Here is a 25115-nt window from a genome sequence, read left to right as displayed (position 1 = left end):
AAATGTTGCACGTATTTTCTATAAATCTAATCAAAGTTGAGAAAGTTTGACCAGTCAACATCCCATAACGTCATCAATTATGGGACGGAGGGAGTATTGCAGAAAGTTACGACAATTCTAGAGTAATCACCTCTGTTTCAAAAGAAGAAATCTAGAGTAATCACTGATCAGAGATGGGTACACGTCACCGTTGTCACGTACTACTTAGTTTGACAGGGCGACATCATCATGCCGTGGCCTAGCGAAATGTTAGCCTGCAAGGAAAAGCAATAAAGGGTACACTAGTTGATCAGAAGAAATGAGTAACTCACACCATGTTCGATTATATCAGCCATGCTTATCAGCCATGATTCAGTGTTTTTCTCTTACAACAAAACAGTATCAGTCAGCTTATAAGCCACAAAAACGATCAAGCGAACAGGCCGTCAAAAGTCACAATCATGTTCTTAATCTTAAGCTAGCTTCCTAGTTCTTATGTGGAACTTCTAAAAGGAAAAAAAATGCTTGCTGTGTTTTTTTGAGAAATGTGAGGCGTTTCCTCACTTTCCAGTGTTCAGTTTCATTTCGCATCTGTGAATTTCTTGGAGCCTAGAGGAGAGAGATTTTTTTTTTTTTCACACGAATATGCACGTGCAGGCCAGTGGAGATTGTTTAATTTAAAGGTGGCCCGAAAAGGGAGATAGTGCTGCTTCCAAGCAAATCAACGCAAGACTAATCATGATTCCTGTGGCTGCCAAATGGGATGCGGTGTGATATAATAGCCTTCAGACACAAGGTTCCCTGGTACTCTATGAGAATGGCATTCTTTACTTTATCTCTCCTTTCTACATTCGCCTCTCAAAAAGTTGTTTCACTACATTGAGCATCAAGTACCTGTAACCGCTTGCAATTCCCTAAAAGAGCATGGGTACAGAAGAAATGCATTACAAATCAATACGATCAACTAATAGTCTAATTAATTATTGGCTGAAGTACTAACAAACAACTACTGATTATGAGCATCAAGTATCTCACTAGTTGGACCAAAGTAGCTAATAACAACTAATAGTTAGCTAGCTAATATTGGCTATGAGCTATTAGCAGCTACTGGACTCAAACAAGACCTTAGTCTTCATTCCAAAATGATTTTACTTTTCTTCACATTTCACCCTCCTTGTTTCTTTTCTTGTGGCCTGTTTCACGGAAAAAGAATTACTTGCTCCGTTCCAAATTAGATTACTTCAGTTTTATCATAAGTCATATGTCTCTAATTTTAACTAAATTTATAGAAAAATACAACAAAATCTGTAACACCAAAATTAGATTCATTAAACCCATCTTGAAACATTTTCTGACAGTACATTTATTTGAGCTTACAGATGTTAATATATTTTTTTTTCCTAAAAACTTGACCATATTTAACTTCGGACAAAGAAAGTGACCTATAACTTGGAGCGGATAGAGTAACTGACGTCATGATCTTGACCATGTCACTGTAGCTAGATATTGATAATCTCTACAAGAACCTGGATGCAGTCTGGATGCAATGTAATGGATAATGCAGCAAACAGAACAGTAAAAGGTGAAAAAAATACTTGACATCAAACTTGGGGGACTAATGAAGAAGGCTCAAAGAAATTACGCTTCTGTTTTTTTTTCTCCATTGACTACGAGCTTGTTGACTGTTGAGAAAATAGTATGTAAAGCATTCCAAATAACTCTACTAGATATTCTTATGCTGCATAGCCCTTTTTCCACAATGGACTGTAGGCGTGGACACCAAGGTGAGATTTCAGAGCTCACTCCAACCAAAGCCATGAGCAAGGCAAGTTCATATACTTGATATATGGAAGACGTCAAAGAAATCTAGTAGTAACAACCTTTACCTGACATCAATGCAAAGAAAACAATGCATTGATGTAGTGGAGAACTGAAACCTGCAATTGGATTGACTCTTAAGAAACTGACACAGGCTTCGGAAATCCCAGTGATGCAAATCATAAATGGACCAGAAATGTTCACAAGGCATCACCTTCCTTTGCATCGTCTATCAGAGTACCGATTCAAGGGTTTTCTGCAGGGTAAAAATACTGGTGAAGTTCTTCTTTGTGTTAAGCTGTGGAAGCAGCAAAGTTGCTTACCATGCCAGTGACCAGTGAAAGAGAGCATCTCAAGTAAAATTAATTAGCTAGAGGTCATGCGTTAAACTCCCAGAGGATACCCTTGACATGCTCCATCAAACTCTCCACGGTACAAGAACACCCAGGAGTTCACATTGCAATACTTCTTTTTGAGCTATAGCACAGATATCTACGACATCCAATCTCAATGAGGAAGTGAATATTGGCTAAGAATTATATATTCTGCATAATTGTTGTTGAACTATTTCTGTGTAACATTTACAGTTGCTTTACAAAGTAAAGCCAATCAAAACAAAATTAAATACAGAAAAATGGTTATAGCTAAGTAGCTAACCATTGCTTTATACGAAAAAATACCTAAGGAATGGGTACTTGCTCAATTTATCTATATTCTTCTACGTTGATTTCAGCCAATGAATAATTGGTATTTGGTCGCACCTCAATGACACTAAGTTAGATCATACTCCCCCCATTCCAAATTATAAGACACCAACCAATTAGGGCTAGTTTGGAAACTCAAATCGCCTTAGGATCCCTCACTTTTCCCAGGGTGAGCAATCCATGGGGATGTCATTTGAATAAACCATTTCTCCTGGGTTTACCTCCCCCTGCTTTCCAAATTAGGTCTTATGTGTGACTGCGATTGAAAGAAAAAAAAAGCAGGGGGTTATCTAAGACCCTAAATCTCTTTGCTCCCACATTTGAATCTGCTTTATTGAATTTTCTTTCCTCTGCTTTAGCAACTTGAGCTCATGAGGGTCGAAGGGAGGAGGCAGATCACATGGGCCTGCATCACGAGCAAACATCACCATGGATTTCATAAGAAACTTCTTCTCGAGGCCTTCAGCTTGGCAGACCAAAGACTCTGAACAGACATCAACAGCTTCAGGTGGCTTAGTGGGCTTGAACTTTAGGAGCTTGGCATATTCAGTTAGAAGATGAAGCATGTAGTCATAAACATGGTCCATACTGAGCTCTTCTTGAATGAAATTACTTGCTTGCTTTCCTATGCGCTGTGCCTATGAAAGATTTGGAGTATGAGAAAAGTATTTCAATTGAGAAAAAACATAGTATATTTCTCACAAAGGTAGAGGAACAATCTAAGAGATTGCAACATAAAGGCACGCTAAAAATTCTAAACAGTGCAAGTAAAAAATCACTGCCACCTGTCCAATTTAGTAGTTTGTTTATAACATTAACACTCACCTTGAGTTTTTATTTTTCTAAGATATACTGAATTCATAAAACTATATTACCATTGAAGTACTTTTGATGATGGTAATGTAAAGTTTTGCTTGACAAACTAAACCATTTTTATTAGCATAGTGGTCCCGACTCCCGAGTTTTGAATCCTAGGGCATACCTAAAGCATTTTTATTAGCATGCATCCTAGGGCCTAGGCCATTTGTTTTGTATAAGATTCAGAGGTAGTACCATTTAAAAGTTTTCTTAACTCTGTGGAAAACTAAAAATGACTGTTAGTAGAGAGAAGCCTAGTGAAACAAGTGTTCATTGAATGGTAGATACTTATCCAGCCTAAGTTGAAAAGTAGGGCACTTCCAGTTTTGAATGAAAAACTAGTGTTGGATGAAAAACTTGTATCTTTAAGTTCTTAATCCCATAAAAAAGGGCGTACCCAGTGCAGAGAGCTCCCGCTCTGTGCGGGGTCTGGGGAAGGGTGTCAGTGGCAAGCCTTACCCTCGCCTGTGCAATGCGAGGAGACCGCGACTCGAACCCGGGACCTTCCGGTCACAGGCGGTAAGACTCTACCGCTTGCACCAGGCCCGCCCTTCAAGTTCTTAATCCCATGCTCAAATATTATATATCTGCTTGCTCCATTTTATGTTCTGCCATGTTTTGCATCATGGTGGATTTTTATGCTATTTATGTTTCAACAAAAGGTCCCAGGTTGATTTCTCAGTGCACGCTATTATGGGCAGAAGTTGTTTGCACCAAACTCTATCAGTAACACCAAACTCTATCAGTAACACCATAGACCATATGCTGCATATCAACTGGATTTCAGTTAGTAACAAGCGGAGCTTATTACTATTATTTCCAAATCTAATGTTTAGAACTGCAAAAAATTGCCTACAAATGTATATGACAAAATATAGATAGATGCAAGGTACCAATTGCTTGTGAGAATTGCCCCAATCAACAGCATATTTTATGGAGGCACATTTATTGTCATCCCGAACAGGCCAATAATGCTGAATCGGCATAAGTGACCTTGAAAAGAAATCATAGTATCTTGGTGTAACCAACAGGGTCATTGAATCACATGCTAGTATATATTTCTCACTGATGGACCATGCTGATCCTTCAATATAGATCTTGTACCTGTAAACGGTTGAGCAAAAGTGCTAAGAACATAAAGTGCTATTGATAGAACTATGTAACTCCTTACTTGTTATAACTCAACAAGAACAAGGAAAAAAAGGCAAACCTGTGAGCACACTGACTACTCAAATCTGAGTCCTTATATCCTGCCTTGCTCTCCTTGAACCAGTCCTAAGTCCCAAAAAACCAAAAATAAAGTAAGACAATAAATATCTTCAGTATTTATCCACAAAAGCAACAGTTACAGAAGTAAACATGTAATAGTATTTACTAAGTTCGAAGAGAACCATTTTAATCTATTAGGGGGGAACAGAGGGACTCTACTTTCTCCAAGGATCCCTATTGCAGGGATGGAAAAATTAACAAACAAAAACAAGTTACCTGAGCGTAAATCCTTGCGTTCCAATCATGTGTACTAGAGACATTACACTTAACCAGTTCCTTACGTGTCGCAGAAACTGATGGATTCCCTTTCCAGTAAGCATAAGGCTCTCTATCCATCCATCTCACTCTGTTATTACCATCCTTCAAGTCCTCCTGCAGGGCATCCCATGGCTTTATGTTGATCTCTGGCCTGCCAACGAAGGATAGTCAGTATCATTAGAACCGTTGTACTTCATATGCATCTAAGTTTAAGGTATGGAAACTACGGATTTAAAATTTATTACTGAAAACATTAGTATTAATCGAACTGGCCCTGTTCGCTTGAACTTATCAGCCTGGCTTATCAGCCATGATACAGTGCATATAATTGACATACATTTTTGTGCCATCTTCTTTTGGTGTTCAGTTCCCAATTTATCCCATTTAGACCGAAAATGTGCAATTCAAACAAGCAAAGCAAGTAGAATTACCATCCCCAGAATGACCAATCTGGGAAGACGATGTCCAGCGTTTTATCATCCCCACAGTAGCGGAACAGCGGTGGCAACATCTCGGCATACTTCCCGCGGTAGAGGTGGGCGCGGACGACGGGCCAGTCGACGGTGTCGAACATGAGGTCGAGATCGGGGACGCGACCGGGGTAGCGACGGAGCAGCTGCAGGACGCCCCAGATGGTGAAGAGGTCCCGGGTCTGGAACGCCGGGCGGAACCGCTGGACGTAGGCGCGGCCTCCGAGCACGACGAGGCGGAAGGTGGCGGTGAGGCGGGCGCGGTCGAGCATGGCGCGCGTGATCCCGCCCGCGGCGCGCCATGGGCGGAGGTCCTCGTGGATGAAGCGGAAGTAGGACGGGCACGAGTTGTTGGAGGATGGCGAGGCGGCGGAGGAGGAGGAGGAGGGCGGGGGTGGGCTGGGGGAGGCGGGGCAGATGGAGGGAGAGGAGAGCGCGCGCGCGAGGGTTTGGGAGGTTTTGGGCGGCGCTTTGGCGGGATTGGAGAGGTTGAAGCTGGCGCAGGAGATGGAGTAGGAGGGAGGTGGTGGTCGGGAAGGGGTAGGAGGCGGCGGTGGTGCGGACGGGCGCGGCGGTTGTAGCTGTTGCGTTTCAGCGTGGTGGAGTACGGCGGCGGCGGGAACGGCCGCGGTGGTGGGGAGGCGCGTTAGGCTCAGGCGTCCCTGCAACGGCAAAGAGTAAAGGCGATGATTTTTTTTTTGGCCCAAAAGAAGTCATTAGAATGTTAAACCATTTGGGCCCTAAGGCCCAATGCAGATGTGATTCGGTCATGCAAGCCCAATTATGAGCTAGCACAGGACATTAGCTGAGCTCGTCAGCACTTATTAGAGCATAATTGATCCTCAAAAAAAAACTTGTTAGAGCATAATAATATTTAGTTTTAAACCAGACTCTTTCAACTGCTTGCATAATTTAATTAGAGTTTTCCTGTATAGTTTTTTTCTCTCGCACGAATATATCTCCTTTCTTTACATGTCGGGTTGTTAATCCCTCTTTTTCTTATTCTTACATAATAAATGACTGTAAATATCTTTTTTTTTTGTTTTTCTCTTGATTATTTTTCTTTCAGAATTAATGATTTTTATTCGCTGTTAGCCTTAGTATGAGTGAGCAAATAAGCGTGCAATAGAAATCCAGATGTTAGACAGAGGGCCCATCCTAATCGGCGTGTGCCGCAGCTGGCTGCTCCACCAGCAGACGAATGCTGCCGTTTCTGACCAACGGAGAAAGCAACCGACGGAGCAAGATTCTCGAGGATTCATGCAAGCTCCCTCCGTCACTGTTGTTTTAGCTTTGAACCTGGATAAGTGTTTGTCTACATTCAAAGCTAGAACAACCGTCTTTTTTTTATGGAGGGAGTAATTTTTAGTGAAGGAACGGTATTTTATTCTCATAATAAATTACAATAAATTAGTATAAGCATCAGCGTTAGCTAAATTTCAGCAAAACAAACAGCACATATCCGCTTGGTCACCAGAGACGTGGCGAGCTTGCAGGGTCCATTTGCCTCTGTGATGTGATGTGAACTGCTCGTGAGGAGCCGTGAACAAACGCTCCTTGCCTCTTGGCCTTTCAATTTCGCGCGCTCTCTTTCCACTTGAACCCGTTCTTTAGCGACGACTAGCCTACACCGCTACACGAACTCCCGTGATCGCACCAATCCGTCTGCACGAACGAGCAGTCGATGTCGAGCACCGTGACGTGCCGGGCAAAACAGAATACAGAAACGGAGTATAATCTAGCTAGCCGCTAGCCTACCTACGGACCTAGTGGTCTTTCTGCGCCGGCGGCCAAAGGCGTGGGTAGGGCCCGTAGGGGGCGCGGAGCTCGCCGGACTGAGAAAGGCTGTGTTTTGTTGGGTGAAATTTGAGAATTTGGCTAATGTAGTATTTTTGTTTTTATTTGGTAATTAGTATTTAATCATGGACTAATTAGACTCAAAACGTTCGTCTCGCGATTTTCAACCAAACTATGTAATTAGTTTTTTTTATCTATATTTAATGCTTCATATACATATCGTAAAATTCGATGTAATAACAACTATAGCACTTTTTAAAAAAACTTTTTACAAGGCAAGTAGCAAGCCGCTTCTTCCCTCGATCTGGGGTCCCCTAGCGTTCACGCACCGCCGCCTTATAAGTCTCGTCCAGTCGCTCTCATTTTCTTTAGTGGCCACTACACGACGATTCATCATCATAGAATAAATAAAGTCAGATAAAGGAATACTCATTCTATCCTAAAATACAAGTCGTTTTTTTGTCACGAGAAGTTAATTTTTTTTTCACCTTAACCAATTATATATAAAAAATATTAATAATTATAATACAAAATTAATATCATTAGATAGATTATCGAATATACTTTTGTAATAAACTTATTTTGAGATATAAATGTTGCACGTATTTTTTATAAATTTAATCAAAGTTGAGAAAATTTGACCCGTATGTATCCCGTAGCGTCTCCCCTTTTTGGACGGAGGGAGTAGACTTTGGATGTCTAGCTCACTCCTTTCTGAGCTACGGGAAGTCTAGAACTAATCAATCATGCAGCAATTATGGAGGAAAAACTTTTTTTTTCTGCCAACTAAGGCCATGAAAATAACTCTAGGTCATGTTGTGTTGTGGCCTTGATTACCAAGTCAGCCCGGTGAACGCAATGCAGAATTTAGAATTAGGTGCACTGCACACAAGGGTTTTCTGCTGGCTGCTGCCGCGGCAACCATTTGCAGGCCAAACAGAGCTCAACAGCAAGGCGCGCGGCTAGAAAGGGAAAACCGCCAGCTCCACGCCTCCACGTCCGAAATTAGAAATACCCAAAACCACTCGCGGCTTTGTTCTGATCTCAAAATATAGCAAGCTAATTCGTGTACTATTGTTCTCAGAAAGGAAGTTATTATTCCATCGCTGGTCAATTTTTTCAGTTTGTAACAAGAAATCATTTTCTAACGTCCAAAAGAAAAAAGAAAAAGAAGAAGAGGGAGATTCTCGCGATCATGCGGAAGAAGCAGCAGCACCGCAACAAAAAGGATGCGCCGATCGTGACACGACAAGAAGGAATCAGAGAGCGTGGACTCACAGCGGTGGTGGCGGTGATCCAGCGGCCCGAGACGACCACCCCGACGCCGACGATGGAGAGGAAGAGGAAGGCGGCGGTGGTCCTCGACAGCGCCGCCGCGAGCACGGTGCGCACCCGGCAGTCCGCCGCTGCCGGGGCCGCCGTCGCCATGGCAGCCGGCCGCCGGAGCCGCGACGGTGAGTGCGCGCGCCCGGCCGACCCGGGTGCGGGGGTGCGGGAAAGCAGAGGAGTCAGGAGAGGCAGACTGTGCTTCCTCTGCTGCTGCTGGAAGAATGGACTAGTAATCTGGGCCGAGCGCCCTCGTGAGCTCTCAGTTACGACGTCCCCAACGGCGCGGAGGGCGACGGCTTTATTTCTGAGGCCTGCGCGGGCAAGCAGTGCGCGAGGCGGCACCGGGGAAAGGACGCTAGCACTAGTAGGCAGGCAACCGTGAATCTGTGATCGCCCCCATGGTCCATGTATGATGCATTTGGGAATTGCGACAGGGTGACAGTATATCACAACCGGTTCGTGGCTTCAACCAGCAATAATAGCACACCCGATAATGATAGGTGGACTATCACTGCTGGTTCGTGGTCATATAACATACTTCCTCTGTCCCGATTTAATTGTCGTTTCCGGTTTTCGTGCCACACTCGATTTGTAAAAAATACTAGCAACATTTGTATCTCTAAATACATTTATTAAAAAACTAGATTTAAAGATCTTTCCGATTACTAATTATGTACCATAAATAATAATATTTTTTAATATATATTTTGTTAAAGTTGTTTCTCGGGAAGCGAGAACGACAGATATTCTGGGACGGAGGGAGTAGTAGCAATTTAGTCGTTATTAGCTGCTGTAGCTTGATTTAGCCCGTTATTTTGTTTGAGGAGAGAGATCGCTAAACGTCTTTGCCCATATTTTAGACTTTAGAATACCGGTAAAAAAGGATATTTACTTTACAAATTCGCTCTATATTTCTTTGACCAAATTTGGAGGTTCCTCCATACCTCCTACTCTCTACGCGTGTCAACTGTCAACCGTCACTTCTCCCACGCCTCCACTTGTCTCACCGCATCCTCTCTCGCTCTTCGCAGCGCCTCTAGTTCCTTGGCACTGTAAGCCGCCTGCAGCCTGCAGGGGCCTTCGCCATTCGCGCTGGCCACCACGGTGTCAGCACCCCACTCCCTGCTGGGCCTGATACCACGACGACTCCTTCAGGCCCACCTCATGGCTCGCCAAGCTCCGGTCAACCCAAGCGGATCCGGCGGCCCAACCAGAAGTATGCAGATTCTTGTGAGCGGCGTAGGCACTAGTATATGTATCCAAGGCAAGAGAGAGAGAATGGTGAACAAAAATTGTATCAAACATTCTGTTAATTTCAATCCTGTCCTCTGAACTGCTTGCTGTTCTTCCTCTGCTCCTCCTTTCCCATCCTCCAAGTTGCTGATCCTCACACACGGTGTCCATCATGAACTGCCTCTCCAGCCCCCGCCTTCCCCGGGTCATGGACTCGACAGTGACCTCCGCGGCGCCGCGCGGCACCGCGGGCCTGTACAGCAGCAGCCCGGCGTACTCTGTCAGGAGGTGGAACATGTAGTCGTAGACGCGGTCCATCGTCAGCTCCTCCTGGATGAACCTGCTCGCGTTCCCTGCCATCTCCTGCGCCTGCCATTGCCAGACAAGAGCGTTTGGTCCTCTGTTCGGAATTCGTAGGGTACGGAAGGTGTGAAGTAGATCGGGGAAGGTACCCTGTCCGTGTGAGCGTTGCCCCAGTCCACGGCGTACTTGATGGACCGGCACATGCCGCGGTCGCCGCGGACGGGCCAGTAGTGCCGCAGCGGCGACAGCCCCCGCGAGAAGAAGTCGTGGAACCTCGGCCGCACCATGAGCGCCACCGAGTCGCACGCCAGGATGTAAATCTTGTACCTACTGACCTTCGATGTAAATCTTGTACCTGCGCACACGTAAACCTTCGATGTAAATCTTGTACCTGCGCACACGTGCGCAAAGCATACTAAAATGTGAGCAGCTGCTAGCTGTGATGTTATGGAGAGCAAGCTCATGTGATTCTACCTGTGCGTGCACTGCTTGGACAGGTCCGATCCCCTGAATCCGTGCCGCACCTCCTTTCCCCAGTCCTGAAAGTTGTAGCCTCCCGTGTCAGTGTCACGTCACGTGCCATGCCGTGGCGAGTGTGTTTGCGCACGCCTGGACGATTCAGGGAGGAGTTGTACCTGCGCGTATACCCGCGCGTTCCAGTCACGCTTGCCGGACGCGTTGCACCTGAGGAGGAGCAGGCGTTCGGCGCCCACCTTGGGGTTCCCTTTCCAGTACGCGTACGGCGCCCTGTCCATCCAGTTCACCATGGCGTTCCCTTCGTTGCTCTCCCTCCGCAGCGCTTCCCATGGCTTTATGTTAAGCTCAGGCCTTTCAAATTCAAAGAAGAACGAAGCACTTTGTGACTCGAGAGATTAAGGAGCATTACGAACATACATGATCATGCATGGTCATGGCGAAGAACGGCAACGTGCGTATATATTTACCAACCCCAGAATGACCAGTCAGGGAAGGCGATGTCCAGCGTCGTCTCGCTGCCGCAGTACCGGAACAGCGGCGACGGCGGAGCCTGGGCCAGCTGGTGGCGGTCGCCAGCGCTGACGACGGGCAGGTCCTCACAGTCGAACATGAGGTCGAGGTCCGGGACGCGGCCGGGGTAGCGGCGGAGCAGCTGCACGATGCCCCACTGCGTGAACGCAGCCTGCGTCTGGAAGCACCGGCCGTAGCGCGCCACGTACAGGCGGCCCGCGACCACGGTGACCCGGAACTTGGGCGCGAATAACCGGCGCGCGCCCTCCACCGCGTCGCGCGTGACCCCCGCGGCGCGCCACGGCCGCAGGTCCTCGTGGATCCACCGGAAGTAGGACGGGCAGTCCGGCGGCGGCGCGGCTGCTTCCGCGGGCGCCGGGGCGGGTGGCGCTGTCGCAGGCACTGGCACCTCTCGAGGCGGTGGCGCGGAACTGGCCGCCGCGGACGGCGTTTGGTTCGTGCTCGCGCCGACGACGCCGGTGAACCGTGGCGGACCCGGCGCTGGCTTCGGCCCCGTTGCGGCGTTGTGTGCTATGGATTGAGTGGCGACAGGAGTGATCGGAGTGACCTGTAACTTAGAATCAGTAAAAAAATTGCATAAGATGCACCATATATGTGTTGTAAGAAGAGAAGCAATTCATACACACTATTCTTTTAGCTTGACCTTTTCTTGAAGAAAAATCGTAGAACGGAGTTTTGGGTTTGACAATCGGGTGTGCAGGTTCGGTTGTGCGACGACAGAAACTTGTCGGCAGCCGTGCGCCTGTTCTAACGTAGCGTGGTTATTCAACAACCAACTAAGCATATGGCTGAACAGATTACCCAACTACTGCTCGCCATGTGTGTCGAGAGTCAAGAATCGATCAAGAGACGGACATCACAGAAGAGAAAGTGTGCCATGGAAGAAAAAAGAAACAAGTATGTATTGCTGGGAGCCTGGGAGCCTTACTCTAGCGCTGACAGACATCCAGCAGGCAGAGACGAGAGCTCCGGCGACGAGCGCGGCGAAGACGACGAACACGCCGCTGTAATAAGGCGTTGCAGCAGCCAGGCTCCGAGCGAGCCGGACGACGCCTTCGGTGCCGCCGCGGCCTCCATCGTCCCTCAATCAGATGGCATACGGCCGGTGTTCGCCGAGCGAGGACGAGCTGACAACAGACGCATGATCGAGGGCCGAGGCGACGAAAACACCACGCCGTGGTCCCTTTTCTCTCCCCCGCTTCCCTATCGCGGTAAGCCGGTAACCGAGCTCATGTGCCTGAATTCAATTTCCTGATCGGCCGTTCAGTTGTGCCTGGCTTGTTTGGGCGTGTAGGAAGGATGGGGAAGGGGAACGCATGGATCAACCAAGACCGCGACGCGATGCAGGGCGGCTCGGTATCGTCGCCACGGGATCGCTGATGCTGACCGCATGCCTACTCATTCCGCTCCCTCCGTGCCGTCTGCTCACTGCAGCGTCGGGATCAGATACTGTAGCATTTTGATTTTGAAGACGAACGGTGGCCAGCCGCCGGTTGGTTGTTGTCGCCTTGGCCGCGTGCTGAGTCTGCTGACCTGAAGGTCGCGTACGTGGGTGGAGCTTCCACTGACTTCCATTCTCTCCTGCTGACTTTTCAGTGTACAAGTTGTAGTATCTGTATTCATATTCACACCACTATACATGCACACTCCTATAAACTCCAATCTATACACCTCAAACGTCTTTCTGGAGATTATCGAAACCACCAAAACCACGAGCCTCGTAGAGGCTGGACATGTTGTAGTTCTATTGTAGCGCCACACGAGTATTCAGGACCTGCACGAAACAAATACGGGGAGAAAACCCACCGGTGGCACGCCCGGCCGATCCACAGCTGGGATTCAAACGCGGGTGGGTGGCCTCCGGGAGCGCTCACCACTGCGCTACAAGCGCGTTGCGTCACCGCGATTTTTATCCATGCACGTTAACAAAACTAGTCTCGTATCGCTTCTGGTTAGCTGCGCGGCTGCGCCTGCACTCTGCAGCTGTTCATTCGCTGCCTTGCTTCTCCGGGTCGTTGTGTTAGGAAGTGTACAGCCAACAGACTCAACCAACCTCACCTGACCTTGGATAGGGATTAGGGACGAAGCTAACCGGGCAGAGAACTCGTGTACTTCCTCTGTTCCGATCACTGTGTAATTCTAGATTTAGGACTGGTAAACAATTATAAAGTCTAACCAAATTTATAGAAAATAATATCAACATTTATGTTTTTAAATAGGTCTACTATAAAAATATGTTTGGATATTTTTTTTTTAAAAAAAGGTTTCCGCGTGAACGTGTCAATGACGGCGGCTCGGACCTGCCAACTGCCACATGCTGTTTTAAAATGGACTATCAAATTCTGGGATTCATGAGAAAATATTCAATATCATACTGCATTTTTGGCTATCTATATATTCAGTGTAAACTACATCTCTAATGGAATTGTAAAAACGGTCTAAAAATTATACTTAAATTTAAAACAACACATATCCACGATGCATATGCATATATAGATGTACGTTGTCACAAATTTTTAGAACTTATGATCTAAATTCATGTGAATAAAAAAATTCAGGTGTTGTCTCATAGTGCGTATGCACATAAAATTTGATATTTCCGTATGATTTTTTATGAAATATTTTTTCTCAATTGTATGGCCATGTATATATATATAGAAACATTTTGTGCGTGCATAGTTTTGAATTGTTTATGTTTTTTATAAATTATATTTCGGGGGTATGTTTTGTATGGTTTTTTACGAAGACTAGTTTGGACTGAATATTTTTCCGGGATTCACCGGACTGACGATTAGCACGTCTAGCCACTCTCTGCCTCTCTGGTGTTGTTTTCATTCCGCCCATGCTGGTCAGTGGTGAACGTACGGGTTGGGCTTGGGCCCACAACGCAAAGCGCGAAAAAAAAGAGAGACAAACGGTGAGGTGTCTAACTGTCTATGCTTTGCGTCGATATGTAGGGAGCACGGTGGATCAGCTCATTGGCTCGTTGCAGGGTTCGACAAAAATCAAAGCAGCCTCCCCTCTATCTTTCTTCCTCCAGGATATGGCGCCGCAGGTATGGTTCCAGTTCGTTGCAGAGGTCGTCGAATGCTTCGCTGCCTCAGGCTGTTCCCGGATAGAGTTCTAATTAACTCCTGGGCTTCTTCCCATGCCAGCAGAAGGTGGTCTTGAAGATCTCCGCCATGAGCGATGAGAAGGTGAAGCAGAAGGCAATGGAAACTGTTGCAGATATCTACGGTAATGTTTTGATTTTAGCTAGCTTCAACCGTCACAGTGTCGCCTCTCACTTAATCGCCCTTCTTCAGTTATTCTCTTTTCAGCTTCTTCAGTCCGGCTATTCTTTTATCCTGCATCGGTAAAGCGAGTCATTATTGGTTTCTCTGTTAGGAAATTGAGCTATCCTGCTATATATACATATGAGCATATATGCTGTTTTCTTTCTTTTCTTCATTTATATGTATGATCTTAATAAACAGGAATCAATTCGATAGCCGCTGATCACAAAGATCAGAAGATGACTGTAATCGGTGAAATGGACACCGTCCTCATTGCCAAGAAGTTGAAGAAGTTCGGAAAGATCGACGTCGTCTCGGTCGGCCCAGCTAAGGAAGAGAAGAAAGAGGGGAAGAAGTGATCAATCTTTGCTAACTCAGCATCGTCACCTCATCTGGTTCTTGTTGCAGGACGCCATACAGTGTTTTGCTTACGATTCTGCTTCCTAGCTTAGCAGCGTGTACCTTATTAGAACAAGTCTGGTTTATATCATACGGTAATCTAGCCTCTCATCTGGTTATCTGCACATGTACGGTTATAGCAGTTATAAATCAGATTCATTTCTTATAGGGATATAGAATTAATTTTTTTTATGCTACTCTTGACTCTTGATTATTATTACTAGTACCTCGAACATGATATGGACTAACAGTTTTTAAGAGAAACAAAATGTTTTAATAAGAGATATAAGTATCAAAATCCGTGGACGAAATTAGGGCATATAGCCATTTAAAACTGGAGGAAGGATGCCATGTGGGCTGTTAATTAGTTGGTACAATATAAACAAACATTTTAGCCCACAATGCAGTGTCTCAGATGTCATGTTTTCTCTATCAGAATATGGTCTAGCTGCAGTTTTTTATTTTCAAAAACTTCAGAGTGCTACTTAAAAACACGTAGCTGTTGTGAAACACTTTGCCATCGGCAAGTGGTAACAATCCAAACAAGACTGCAAAAGTCTCAACGTATATTACAGGACGGACCATTAACGATTAACCAGTCCAGAAAAACGGTAAAAAAGAATCCCGAAGGCCCGAGCCCCACTAGCCATCATTCCGTATGAGGCCGGCCCCCGGCCCTAAACCATACAAGACTGCGCCGCCTCCGAATCGATCTCAATTCAATCCTCCTTGGAAGGGTCCATGACGTGGCCTAGGAACAAGAGCTCGGCCTTCTCGTACTCGACGATCGCGAACATGAACGGATGGTCCGCCACAAACCTCATCGGCGGCGGCGGGGGTGACCAGCAGGGACCAGTTGGGCTCAAAAAGGAGTACGTCGCTGCAACGTCTGTCGTGCCTTCCTCGTCGACCTCCACGGCGCACGTCTGCCGCATGGCGGACACGTAGAGCCCCTCGGGTGGCATGTTCGACACCATCCCCGACAGGTCTGCAGCGTACGTGAACGGCTCGGACAGCCCGAGCTGCCGGAGCGCGTTCACCGCGTCGAACGCGAAGGAGAACTTGAACTTGGGGACCTTGCACGGGCAGACTTCCTGCTCGCGCCGGGGGCGCACACCTCATGACAAAATCCGGCTCGGTGACAAGAGCGTGCGGTCCACAAAAATGCCAGCGGCGAAGGAGAGTTGTGGCCACGTGGTCACGTTGCTGAGGAGCCTCGCAATGGCCACGTCGAGGTGGTGCGTGTTTTCGGAGCCCGGGAACGTGAGCAGCTGGCGCAGCGTCGGGCCGTGCGTGCCCACGGCAAGCAGCGCGAGTCCAGCCCTGAGGGACATAGGCGAGAAGATGAAATTGGACTGCTCCGTTATCGCCTCCATGCCAGCGTGCCAAGCGACTTGCAAGCAACAGTCCATGGCGAACGGTTATTAGATTAATTAACTTGAAGTTGATTTCGATTGTTAGCAGAGAGAACCTACTGTGCTGTTGTGCGTAATGCGGAGCAAATTACTTCTGGAGGTGTTTGTGGAAAAGCAGGGGAAAGAGGACCCATCGGGTTGTATTTATAGACCGAAGCCCTCGCATAGTCGCATCCGCTTCGAATTCGAACTGATGTCATGGGTTCAATTCAAAGTTTCAAACAGAACACAGTTGCACTCTTCTGAATGCTCAGCGACGCCCTCGGCCCTCCCCTCTAGCTGACCGGAATTGGGGCGTAGCCCCGCGGTTCCTCGACGTGCGCCGGCGTGACTGCGGCGACGACGACGGAGGCGCCGAACAGCACGACGACGAGCGCCGTGAAGTTGACCAGGAACGCCTCGGCGCCGTACTTGTCGAGCCCCCCGCTCTCCAGGAAGGTGAGCTTCTCCAGGAACCCAAGCTCCGCGGTCGCCAGCGCCAGAACGTAGACGAAGAGCCCGAACAGCGCGTGCCAGGGCAGCGCGCTGCGCCTCACGCTCGGCGCCGCGCCGGGGAAGAAGAAGGTCACGAACCCGAACACCCACTGCGAGCAACATCATCGACAGACAATCAGCTAATCCGCATGCAAGGCTGCAAGAACAGGGGAAGGCTGCAGATTGTTGTGAAATTCGTGCGACGCCGGCGCGTAACGCGTCACCTGAATGGAGTACAGAGAGATGGTTCCGATCCCGAGCCACGAGTGCAGGCTGTAGAGGTTGGCGATGCCGCTATCGTTGTGGTACTTGAACGCGCAGTAGATGCCGAAGGCGCCGAGTACAATCGCGATGGCGTGGAGGATCAGATGCGTCAGCTTGGCTGTGTCGTGGTTCAGTTTTGGAAACACCTTGTAGATCATAATGGCTGCCATACAGTGGATCGGGAGAAACCAACGTTTAGTGCTGATATGGCAGACATGGAACTAAAATGAGTATGATTTTGTGTTGCTGTTACCTTCACTGCCGAGGATAATGTAGCCAATCAGCATAAGAACAGGGTGAACCTGCAATAGACACACAAGAAAACCACAGAATTACAGCAATTGACAAGTAACGACATAGGATAAGCTACACTAGTAACGACAAAGGATAAGCTACAGCCTACATTGGTCATAAATCGATGCAGCGGTAGAAAAAAGGTGCAAGTTTTTAAGCTTGGTAACACTCTGTACAGTAGTGATCCAGGGCAGAGACAGACTGACATTTAATCTAGGTTCTTGTGCAAGACATGGCATGATCCAAGCGAAGTTAAGCTACAGTACATCTGTACGTGAATCCATGTAGTAGTAAAAAACAAAAAAATTAAGCTTAGTGTAAAACATTAGTGATCCAAGGCAGAGCCAGACATACAAGGAGACAGAGAAGAAAGTCTTAACCGTGATAACATATGTTTGTTCAAGCTGCGTACTTTCTTCAGATTGTAGAGGCAGGGACTTAAGTTATCCATAGAAGTCACCGATTCCAGTGAACATTCTCTTGGAGCCATTCAAGGGTTAACGTAACATTCTGCATTATTTACAACGTAGCATTCCCAAACTGCAAGCCATGTTCCGAAGCAGGGTAGAACAACAAACGGGGAATCGTTAGCTTTGTTGAAAGTTTAAGACCAGTCTCCATGTGGTGTTGCTTTTCTTATGCTCTCAAAGTCTCTGCGCCATTTCCGTCTCATTTCCTATGTGTACGAACATGAGGTACGGGGCGGGTCAACGCCAAGAGAGCGTCTAAATACTCAATGGCATTTTGTGATTGCTCTCTTGTTGTAGACTTGTAGCATCTAGCCATCTACTATGTTCATGAATTGGGCCCAAAGAGTACTTACTTTCTTCTACCTCCAGATCAAATCTGTCATACAGTTCCCATGAAATCAAACGCTCAAAGCTCACAAAGCTGACGATTTCCATGAAAAATCCCAGATTCTGGGAACAGTGTCGCGCACTACCGCTAAGAAGCGAACATACGCTACGGTCCGATATTCTTCTTTGCAGCTAAAGCCGCACCGCGCGCTGACGTGGCTCGCAACAAGCAAGCAAGGAACAACTACAGAGGGAACGAAGCTATAAGCCAAATCCCGAAGGCGGATGCAAGTTGCAAACGAAAGGGGAGGGAACGGGGCGGTCCGGTGCTTACGTTGAAGATGAGGTTCTTGTTCTGCGCCTCGAGCGCGAGGCCGCCGCGGAAGTGGACGCACCACACCAGCACCAGCACCGCCGCCACCGCGGCCAGCGAGTGCGCCGCGTACGTGAACGGCGTCGCCTTCACGCCCAGCCCCATCTCGCTCTGCTCCTCCTCCTCCTCCTCCTCCTCCTCCGATCCGCTTCTGCCCCGGCCGTACGGTGGCAGCTCGTGCTCAGCTCACTAGCTCAGGCTGCTGGAGCGGTGGTGCCTGGAGGAGAGACTAGAGAGCGTGAACTGAGAAGCTTGCGGAGTACGTACGGCCTCCTCGTCGTTTATGAGAGGGAGAGGGACTGAGGTGAGCGAGAGCGAGGGGTGTTTCAGTTCTCTCCCCTCCTGTTTCGTGTTGTTTCGCTGTGGTTGGTTGGTGGCTGAAGAAATGAGAAGCTGCTGCGTGCTACAACCTACAAGGCCGGAAAGGCGTCCTTGTTCGTGGCTGGGTGGATCCGGAGAAGTGGAGATGGGGACTTGACCGTAAGGTTACCCCGACCTGTTCTCATCAAACACCCCTCCCGTAAGAAAGGGATCCTATGGCACGTCGGTCAGCAAAGCCGTTGGGTGCTTTGTTTATTCTGCCGCCCACATTCTTTTTCTAATCTCTGATCGCTTGTTCTAGTTGATTTGGCTCAACCTTCCACATTGGCCGTAACCTGTGAGGTGCAATCAGGCCATGTTTAGTTGCCCACCGATTTGGCGCCGCCGGATTTCTCGGACACTGTAGCCGCACTGTAGCATTTCGTTTGTAATTGGTAATAATTGTCCAATCGTTGACTAATTAGGCTCAAAACGTTCGTCTCGCAAAGTACAACCAAACTGTGCAATTATTTTTTGATTTCGTCAACATTTAGTACTCCATACATATACCGCAAGTTTGATGTGACGGAGAATCTTCTTTTTGTATAGTGCCAAAGTGGATTTGGTGTAAACTAAACATGACCTCAGTCAAACCTGTCTGCACTGCGATTAGCGCCGTGGCATGTGGCATCTGAATCTTCCACAGGCTATCCGAGGCTCATGTCAGGGAGGAGGGGGGACGGTGGGACGCCGTTGTCTGTGGCAGCGAACGTGGGCAGGGCCCAGCCGACCGAGTCCGACGCCGATGCAGACCAACACGATCGGGAGCCAGTTCAGCGTTAGGATTGGACGCGCACGAGATCCACGAGCTGTCGACCCGTCTTGGCTCTCGATTGGAACGGCAGGTGAATGAAAACCAAGAGTTGTCGTACGTGAGTACTCCGTAGGTAACCTAGACCATAGCCTTGAATGCAGCAATTTCGTAGAAATCATGCAGATATGAATTAATATGATTTTATAGAAAAAACAAACGACCAGATTTTTTTTTCACATTCCAAACATGTCTTTATTGGGTGCGAAGCCTGGATTTAGGGTAGGACTTTCTTTACATGGTTGTTCAATTTTCGGTTTTGGCTTCAATTTTTTGTAATACTCCCACACGGCAGACGCCCCCGATCCACCTACGCCTGTACATGTACCGTTAGACGTGTGTCTTGAAAAATACTAGCTGCCGCAACTCTCTCTCTTCAGACGGACCCAATCCACCCACGCCTGTACCAGTACCTGTACCGTCAATATGTGAGCCTTGGAAAATATCAACGACCGCTCCTCTCTCTCGTGCCTCCCTACCTCGGCTTTTCTCTCTCTCTCTTGTATGCCTCCAACGCTACTCCTCCCTTCCCCTATCTCTCGCTACGGTGTGGACAAGCACGGCGGCCTCGGCGTGGCCTCAACACAAGCGGGCCACGACATGGAGGCCGAAGGGGCCCTCGACACGGCGGCCCAATGGCACCGACGGCCCCGGTCACGGGTGGACCAGCGCGGCAAGCCCGGCACGAGTGGCTCCTCGGTGGATCTGGCTTCCTCTCCCAATCGTGCGGGCCCTGCCTTCTTGCTGTGTCACACCGCCGCCCCGCCGCCTATAAGTGCCGCCGAGGCACTGCCTCTGGTGAAATCCACACACCAATGAGCCTTTATTCTCCCAAGTAATAAAGAGATGTTGCGCTGCGCTAAAAGTACATGTTGCAAGAGTATGTTTCAAGTGTTTCAGAGGTATGTTGCAAGTGCTTCATACGGATATTGCAAAAGTAGATCAAGATGTTGCACATGTTGCATATATTGCAAGTGTTTCAGATGAATGCTGCAAAAGTTTGTCCAAAATATTTCATCTATTTCAGATGTATATTGCAAGCGTTTTGATCTAGATATTGTATATGTTTCAAGCATATGTTGCAAGAGTCTGTTACAAATGTTTCGTCTGTTTTCAGTCTTATGTTGCAACAAGTGTTTTCATGTTGCAAGTTGCATTTGTTTTATCTGGATGTTGCATATGTTGCAGTGGCTATACACGTATGTTGCAATTATACGTTCCAAATGTTTCAGCTGTTTCAGACGTATGTTGCACGTGTTTTATCTGGATGTTACATATGTTGCAGTGGCTATATACATATATTGCAAGCTTATGTTTCAAATGTTTCACTTGTTTCAGACGTATTTTGTAGTAAATGCTTGATCTTGCAAGTGTTTCCATTAGCAGGCGAGGAAAGCGAGCGGAGGCGGTCCCTGCACGCTGGTGCAGTCTCCACGTCCATGCGCAGCAGCATGCGCAGGCGCGCAGCAGCATGCAAGCAGCAGCACACGAGCAATAGGCGCAGGTGTGCAGCAGCATGCGAGCAGCAGCACATGAGCAGCATGCGAAAGTGTGTGGCCAGGCATCCGGGTGCAAGAAGCAGAGTCTACCACCCCTGTCCATCCTACAATGGCCTAGGCTTCCACTCCACCGATCGAGAGCCCACGTCGGTCCAGTGTACCCCAACAGCTCGAAAAACACAACCCTTCCTCCACTCCCAATCGCCACTCCATTCCCCACACCCTACCCTATCTACCTTGCGCCATGAGCTATGGCGGTGGCGCGAGCAGGGACAGGGCACGCGACGCAGTGGGAGCGGGGGCGGGAGGAGCGTGGCGTCGGTGCGAGCAGCCAAGCAAGGAAGGGGCGCGACACAAGTGCGCGGGGCAGAGCGAGCGAGAGGCTGGAGCGACACGACACTAGCGCGACTTTAGAGAAAGGAGCGGTGACTGGTTGGCATCAACGCAGCCAACTTCCGTCAGGCGAAGAATTGCATCGGCAGGCAGTAGGCGGAGGGGCGCAGAGCAGTCCATCCAGCGGGGGCGATGACGACCAAGCATATCGCCGTGCAGGGGGCACTGACCGGTGGTGGTGAGCAGGGGTGCCAGTAGGGTAGGCCGACGGTGGTGAGCAGAGGTGCCGGTAGGCCAGCAAGGGCGGCCGACGGCGGCGAGCAGAGGACCAGCCTAGCAGATGGACACGCGACATTGGAACAGTTCGGACAGTTTGATGTAAACTGAAGTAAAAAAAACCGACACCAAATTTATTAGTTTTCTATTTTGTAAAGGACCGACCGGCTACTGATTTCCAAAAACTGGAGTTTTTTCAAAACAAAAAAAAAAACAAATCAAATTTTTTGTTTAAATCGATTACCCAATTCTAACTTGATTTGAGCATAGGGAGGCCGTTTTGACAATACCAACCATAATCACACATCATGAAATGCACACGCGTGCACGCATATTTATTGAGTTGGCAAGAGGGCAACAACCAAGTCGGCTTTTGTTTTTACACACAAAACAAAGCTAAAAGTAAAAAATGAGACAGAAAATTACGGAGAATGTAGAAACAAAACTAACTAGACTAAGTCTCTAATCTCCTCCGACTAATCTAATTCACAGGCAAGGAATAAAAGAGAGGGGAAGATAAAAGAAAGTTAATGCTGAAGTGTAAGTGCATCAAACCTATTAGTGAGTTATGTAGAATAGATGACGATGTATATAAAGAACTAATGATGTTTGATGAGAATTTCAGTTATATAATAGTGTGAAAAGTGCAAATGGAAACGTGAGACCCCTCAAGTTCTAATTCAAAGAAAACTATGCAAAATTGATCTAGGTTCTAGACTTCTAAGAATTTTAATCTATTTCAATTATAGGATTTTAGTGCACCATTAGATAATTAGGGATGTAAACTAAAACATTATATAATTCTATTATAGCAAGCTGGACTCATCTGTTTATGTTCGCATGATCTTTTTATTGCGTTTGGTACTTTCGCCCTGTTCGTTTGGGCTTGTTTGGCTTATAAGCCGTATTTTTTTTAGCAAACGAACAATATTTTTCTCTCACACCAAATCAGCCAACAATACTTTCAGCCATGGCTTATAAGCCAAACAAGCCCAAACGAATAGAGCGTTTATGTAGTCGTGTATCTATATGCTACATTTATGGTGACTTAAAATTTATATAACATTAGATCACACTACTTATAAATTCTGGCCACGCTGTCTAAGAGAGATGAAAACTCATACAACCTTTTTTTTTTGATAAAAAAAACTCATACAACCTTGTTAATGGGAATAACCCGGATCCTCATCCTCCTCAAGGCTACCTTGGAGGTTCACCCAGGCGGTTTGGTCTATAAATACAACCCGATGGGTCCTCTTTCCCCAGCTTTTCCACGAACACCTCTATAACTAACTAATCACGTCGCCGTAATCTGACCAGGTTCTCTGCTAATAATCGAAATCACTTCACGGTAACCTAATAGCCGCTCGCCATGGACTATTGCTTGCAAGTCGCTTGGTACCCCGGCATGGAGGCGATAACCAAGCAATCCAATTTTATCTTTTCGCCTATGTCCCTCGGGGCTGGGCTCGCGCTGCTTGCCGTGGGCACGCAGGGCCCGACGTTGCGGCAGCTGCTCACGTTCCTGGGCTCCGAAAACACGGGCCACCTCGATGTGGCCATTGCGAGGCTCCTCACCAACGTGAGCACGTGGCCACAGCTCTCCGTCGCCGCCGGCATCTTCGTGGACCGCACGCTTTTCCTCTCGCCGGAGTTTGTGTCCTCCGCCGTCTCTGCTCACCACGCCGTCGCAAGATCTGTCGATTTCAAGAATCAGCCTGCGGCGGCGACCGCTGAGGTGAACGCGCGCTTTCATCGAGCAGGCCACGGCGGGGCGCATACGGAACCTCCTGTCCGATGGCGCGGTTCACGGCGACACCAAGGTCGTCCTCGCCAACGGCATGCACTTCAAGGCGACGTGGGCACGGAGGTTCGACCCGTCGGATACCGTTCGCGGCAACTTCTACCGCCGCGACGGCAAGCCCGTGCGGGTGCCGTTCCTGTCGGACGCTGGCATGCAGTACGCCGAGAGCTTTGACGCCCCTGGCCTGGGGTTCAAGGTCCTCCAGTGCTTCTACAAGATGGTGGGGCCTGACGGCAGGCTGGACTCCAAGGCGCCCTGCTTCTGCATGCTCATGTTCCTGCCGCACAGGCGCGACAGGCTTCCCGACCTGCTGCGCCTGGCCGTCACTGAGCCGGATTTCGTCATGCGGTGTGCGCCCCGGCGCGAGCAGGTAGTCCGCCCGTGCAAGGTTCCCAAGTTCAAGTTCTCCTTCACGTTCGACGCGGTGAACGCGCTCTGCCAGCTCGGGCTGTCCGCGCCGTTCGCGGACGCTGCCGACCTGTCGCGGATGGTGTCGAACATGCCACCCGAGGGGCTCTACGTGTCGGCCGTGAGGCAGACGTGCGCCGTGGAGGTCGACGAGGAAGGCACGACAGCTGTTGCAGCGAAGTACGCCGCTACGAGCCCGACTTACAGTCCACCGGAGAGACCCCCGCCGCCACCGATGAGATTTGTGGCTGACCACCCGTTCATGTTCGCGATCGTCGAGTACGAGAAGGCCGAGGTCTTGTTCCTAGGCCATGTCATGGACCCTTCCAAGGAGGATTGAGATTGACTCGGCGGCTGCTAGTATTACTAGTTGGGCTCGGCTCTTCGGGCCTCCTTTTCCCATCTTTCTGGACTATCAATCGTTAATCGTCTTGTGATACCTTGAGACTTTTGCACTCTTCTTTGGATTTTTTTGTTAATAAACTTACTCTTCTTTGGATTGTTACCAAACCAGAAGCGTTGCTCCGTTTTCCTCTCAAAAGAAAGCTTTTGACCTTTTGGATTGCTCCCAATTTTTATAAAGAAAAATTGGCACCAAGCATAACACTGATTAAAAGAGCATGTTTAGATCTATTAGCGCTAACACTCCCTTCGTCAAGTATTGTATTACAGTGCATTCTAGCATTAAAAAATTACACCTAACTATAAGAGATTTTAGGAGACAAGATATTTTTGCATTAAATAGTAGCAAAAATATGATAGGATTATATTGTCAGCTGTGATTTACTAACTAATCTTCATTAATCACACTAACGAAGTAACGATTGTGTCACGTTCGAAAACGAAGTAAGGGTATATGTGTCTTTTGTACTACGTCTTATCTCTTAGTTTGTCCAAAATAGGTCAGCTAATAGATCTGCTAATACACTATATTACGGGAAGAGCATTAGTGAACAAATAAATAGGTCAGCTAACAGATCTGCTAAATCCCTCTATCCTAGAATATTTGATGTTATATGATTAAAAAAATGTCTCAGTAAACTTGATATTTTAGATCTCAGATACGCTATATGGCCTGCTATAGTCATCCACTGCATTCCTTTTGATAGTTTGATTAACGTAAATAGCACCGCGTGAAAGAAATCGGGCCTGAACGTGTCCATGCATTCATTTTAGTTAGCGTGTCATATTCCTTAGAGCATCTCTAAGAGTTTCTAGAACCCACTCCCAATCTTAAATTTTTTTGGGTAAGATCGGAAAAAAAACGCTCTCCAACAACTCCTATCTCAACTTCCAATCTTTCTGCG

At 47.7% G+C, this 25115-nt stretch overlaps 5 protein-coding genes and 1 pseudogene across 6 annotated transcripts; 2 read left to right on the top strand and 4 right to left on the bottom strand.

Moving 5' to 3' along the window:
- Nucleotides 1–2233: 2233 nt before the first annotated feature.
- LOC136491004 (uncharacterized) lies at nucleotides 2234–9453 on the bottom strand. Its single transcript, XM_066487210.1, has 6 exons — nucleotides 8432–9453; nucleotides 5318–6018; nucleotides 4845–5037; nucleotides 4570–4634; nucleotides 4253–4463; nucleotides 2234–3139 (listed from the first exon to the last, which is right to left on the bottom strand). Exons 1-6 carry the CDS (start codon nucleotides 8579–8581, stop codon nucleotides 2792–2794), a joined length of 1668 nt encoding a protein of 555 aa, XP_066343307.1. The 5' UTR covers nucleotides 8582–9453; the 3' UTR covers nucleotides 2234–2791.
- LOC136491003 (uncharacterized) lies at nucleotides 9352–12442 on the bottom strand (annotated as a pseudogene).
- A 1508-nt stretch (nucleotides 12443–13950) lies between these two features.
- Nucleotides 13951–14893, top strand: LOC136494644 (heavy metal-associated isoprenylated plant protein 39-like). Of its 2 annotated transcripts, none has more exons than XM_066490815.1 (3): nucleotides 13951–14081; nucleotides 14185–14263; nucleotides 14503–14885. In XM_066490815.1, the coding sequence occupies exons 1-3, from the start codon at nucleotides 14070–14072 to the stop codon at nucleotides 14658–14660; spliced, it is 249 nt and encodes an 82-aa protein (XP_066346912.1). In that variant the 5' UTR covers nucleotides 13951–14069; the 3' UTR covers nucleotides 14661–14885. The 2 variants fall into 2 exon arrangements, with proteins under 2 accessions (XP_066346912.1, XP_066346911.1); XM_066490814.1 differs by having other exon boundaries at nucleotides 13968–14081; nucleotides 14182–14263; nucleotides 14503–14893.
- Nucleotides 14894–15419: 526 nt separating this feature from the next.
- On the bottom strand, nucleotides 15420–16076 carry LOC136492078 (putative non-inhibitory serpin-Z11). The gene is made up of 2 exons (XM_066488223.1): nucleotides 15903–16076; nucleotides 15420–15794 (listed from the first exon to the last, which is right to left on the bottom strand). Exons 1-2 carry the CDS (start codon nucleotides 16074–16076, stop codon nucleotides 15420–15422), a joined length of 549 nt encoding a protein of 182 aa, XP_066344320.1.
- A 142-nt stretch (nucleotides 16077–16218) lies between these two features.
- LOC136493260 (probable ascorbate-specific transmembrane electron transporter 2) lies at nucleotides 16219–18729 on the bottom strand. Its single transcript, XM_066489321.1, has 4 exons — nucleotides 18279–18729; nucleotides 17107–17155; nucleotides 16814–17016; nucleotides 16219–16699 (listed from the first exon to the last, which is right to left on the bottom strand). The coding sequence occupies exons 1-4, from the start codon at nucleotides 18420–18422 to the stop codon at nucleotides 16391–16393; spliced, it is 705 nt and encodes a 234-aa protein (XP_066345418.1). The 5' UTR covers nucleotides 18423–18729; the 3' UTR covers nucleotides 16219–16390.
- A 4049-nt stretch (nucleotides 18730–22778) lies between these two features.
- On the top strand, nucleotides 22779–24275 carry LOC136494760 (putative non-inhibitory serpin-10). Its single transcript, XM_066490932.1, has one exon. The coding sequence runs from the start codon at nucleotides 23438–23440 to the stop codon at nucleotides 24146–24148; it is 711 nt and encodes a 236-aa protein (XP_066347029.1). The 5' UTR covers nucleotides 22779–23437; the 3' UTR covers nucleotides 24149–24275.
- The last annotated feature ends 840 nt before the right edge of the window (nucleotides 24276–25115 follow it).

The sequence above is a fragment of the Miscanthus floridulus genome, chromosome 11 (assembly GCF_019320115.1).
Source record: "Miscanthus floridulus cultivar M001 chromosome 11, ASM1932011v1, whole genome shotgun sequence".
Taxonomy (NCBI): Eukaryota; Viridiplantae; Streptophyta; class Magnoliopsida; order Poales; family Poaceae; genus Miscanthus; species Miscanthus floridulus.
Note: the sequence above shows the minus strand (reverse complement) of the source record. Positions and strands in the feature narration are given on the sequence as shown.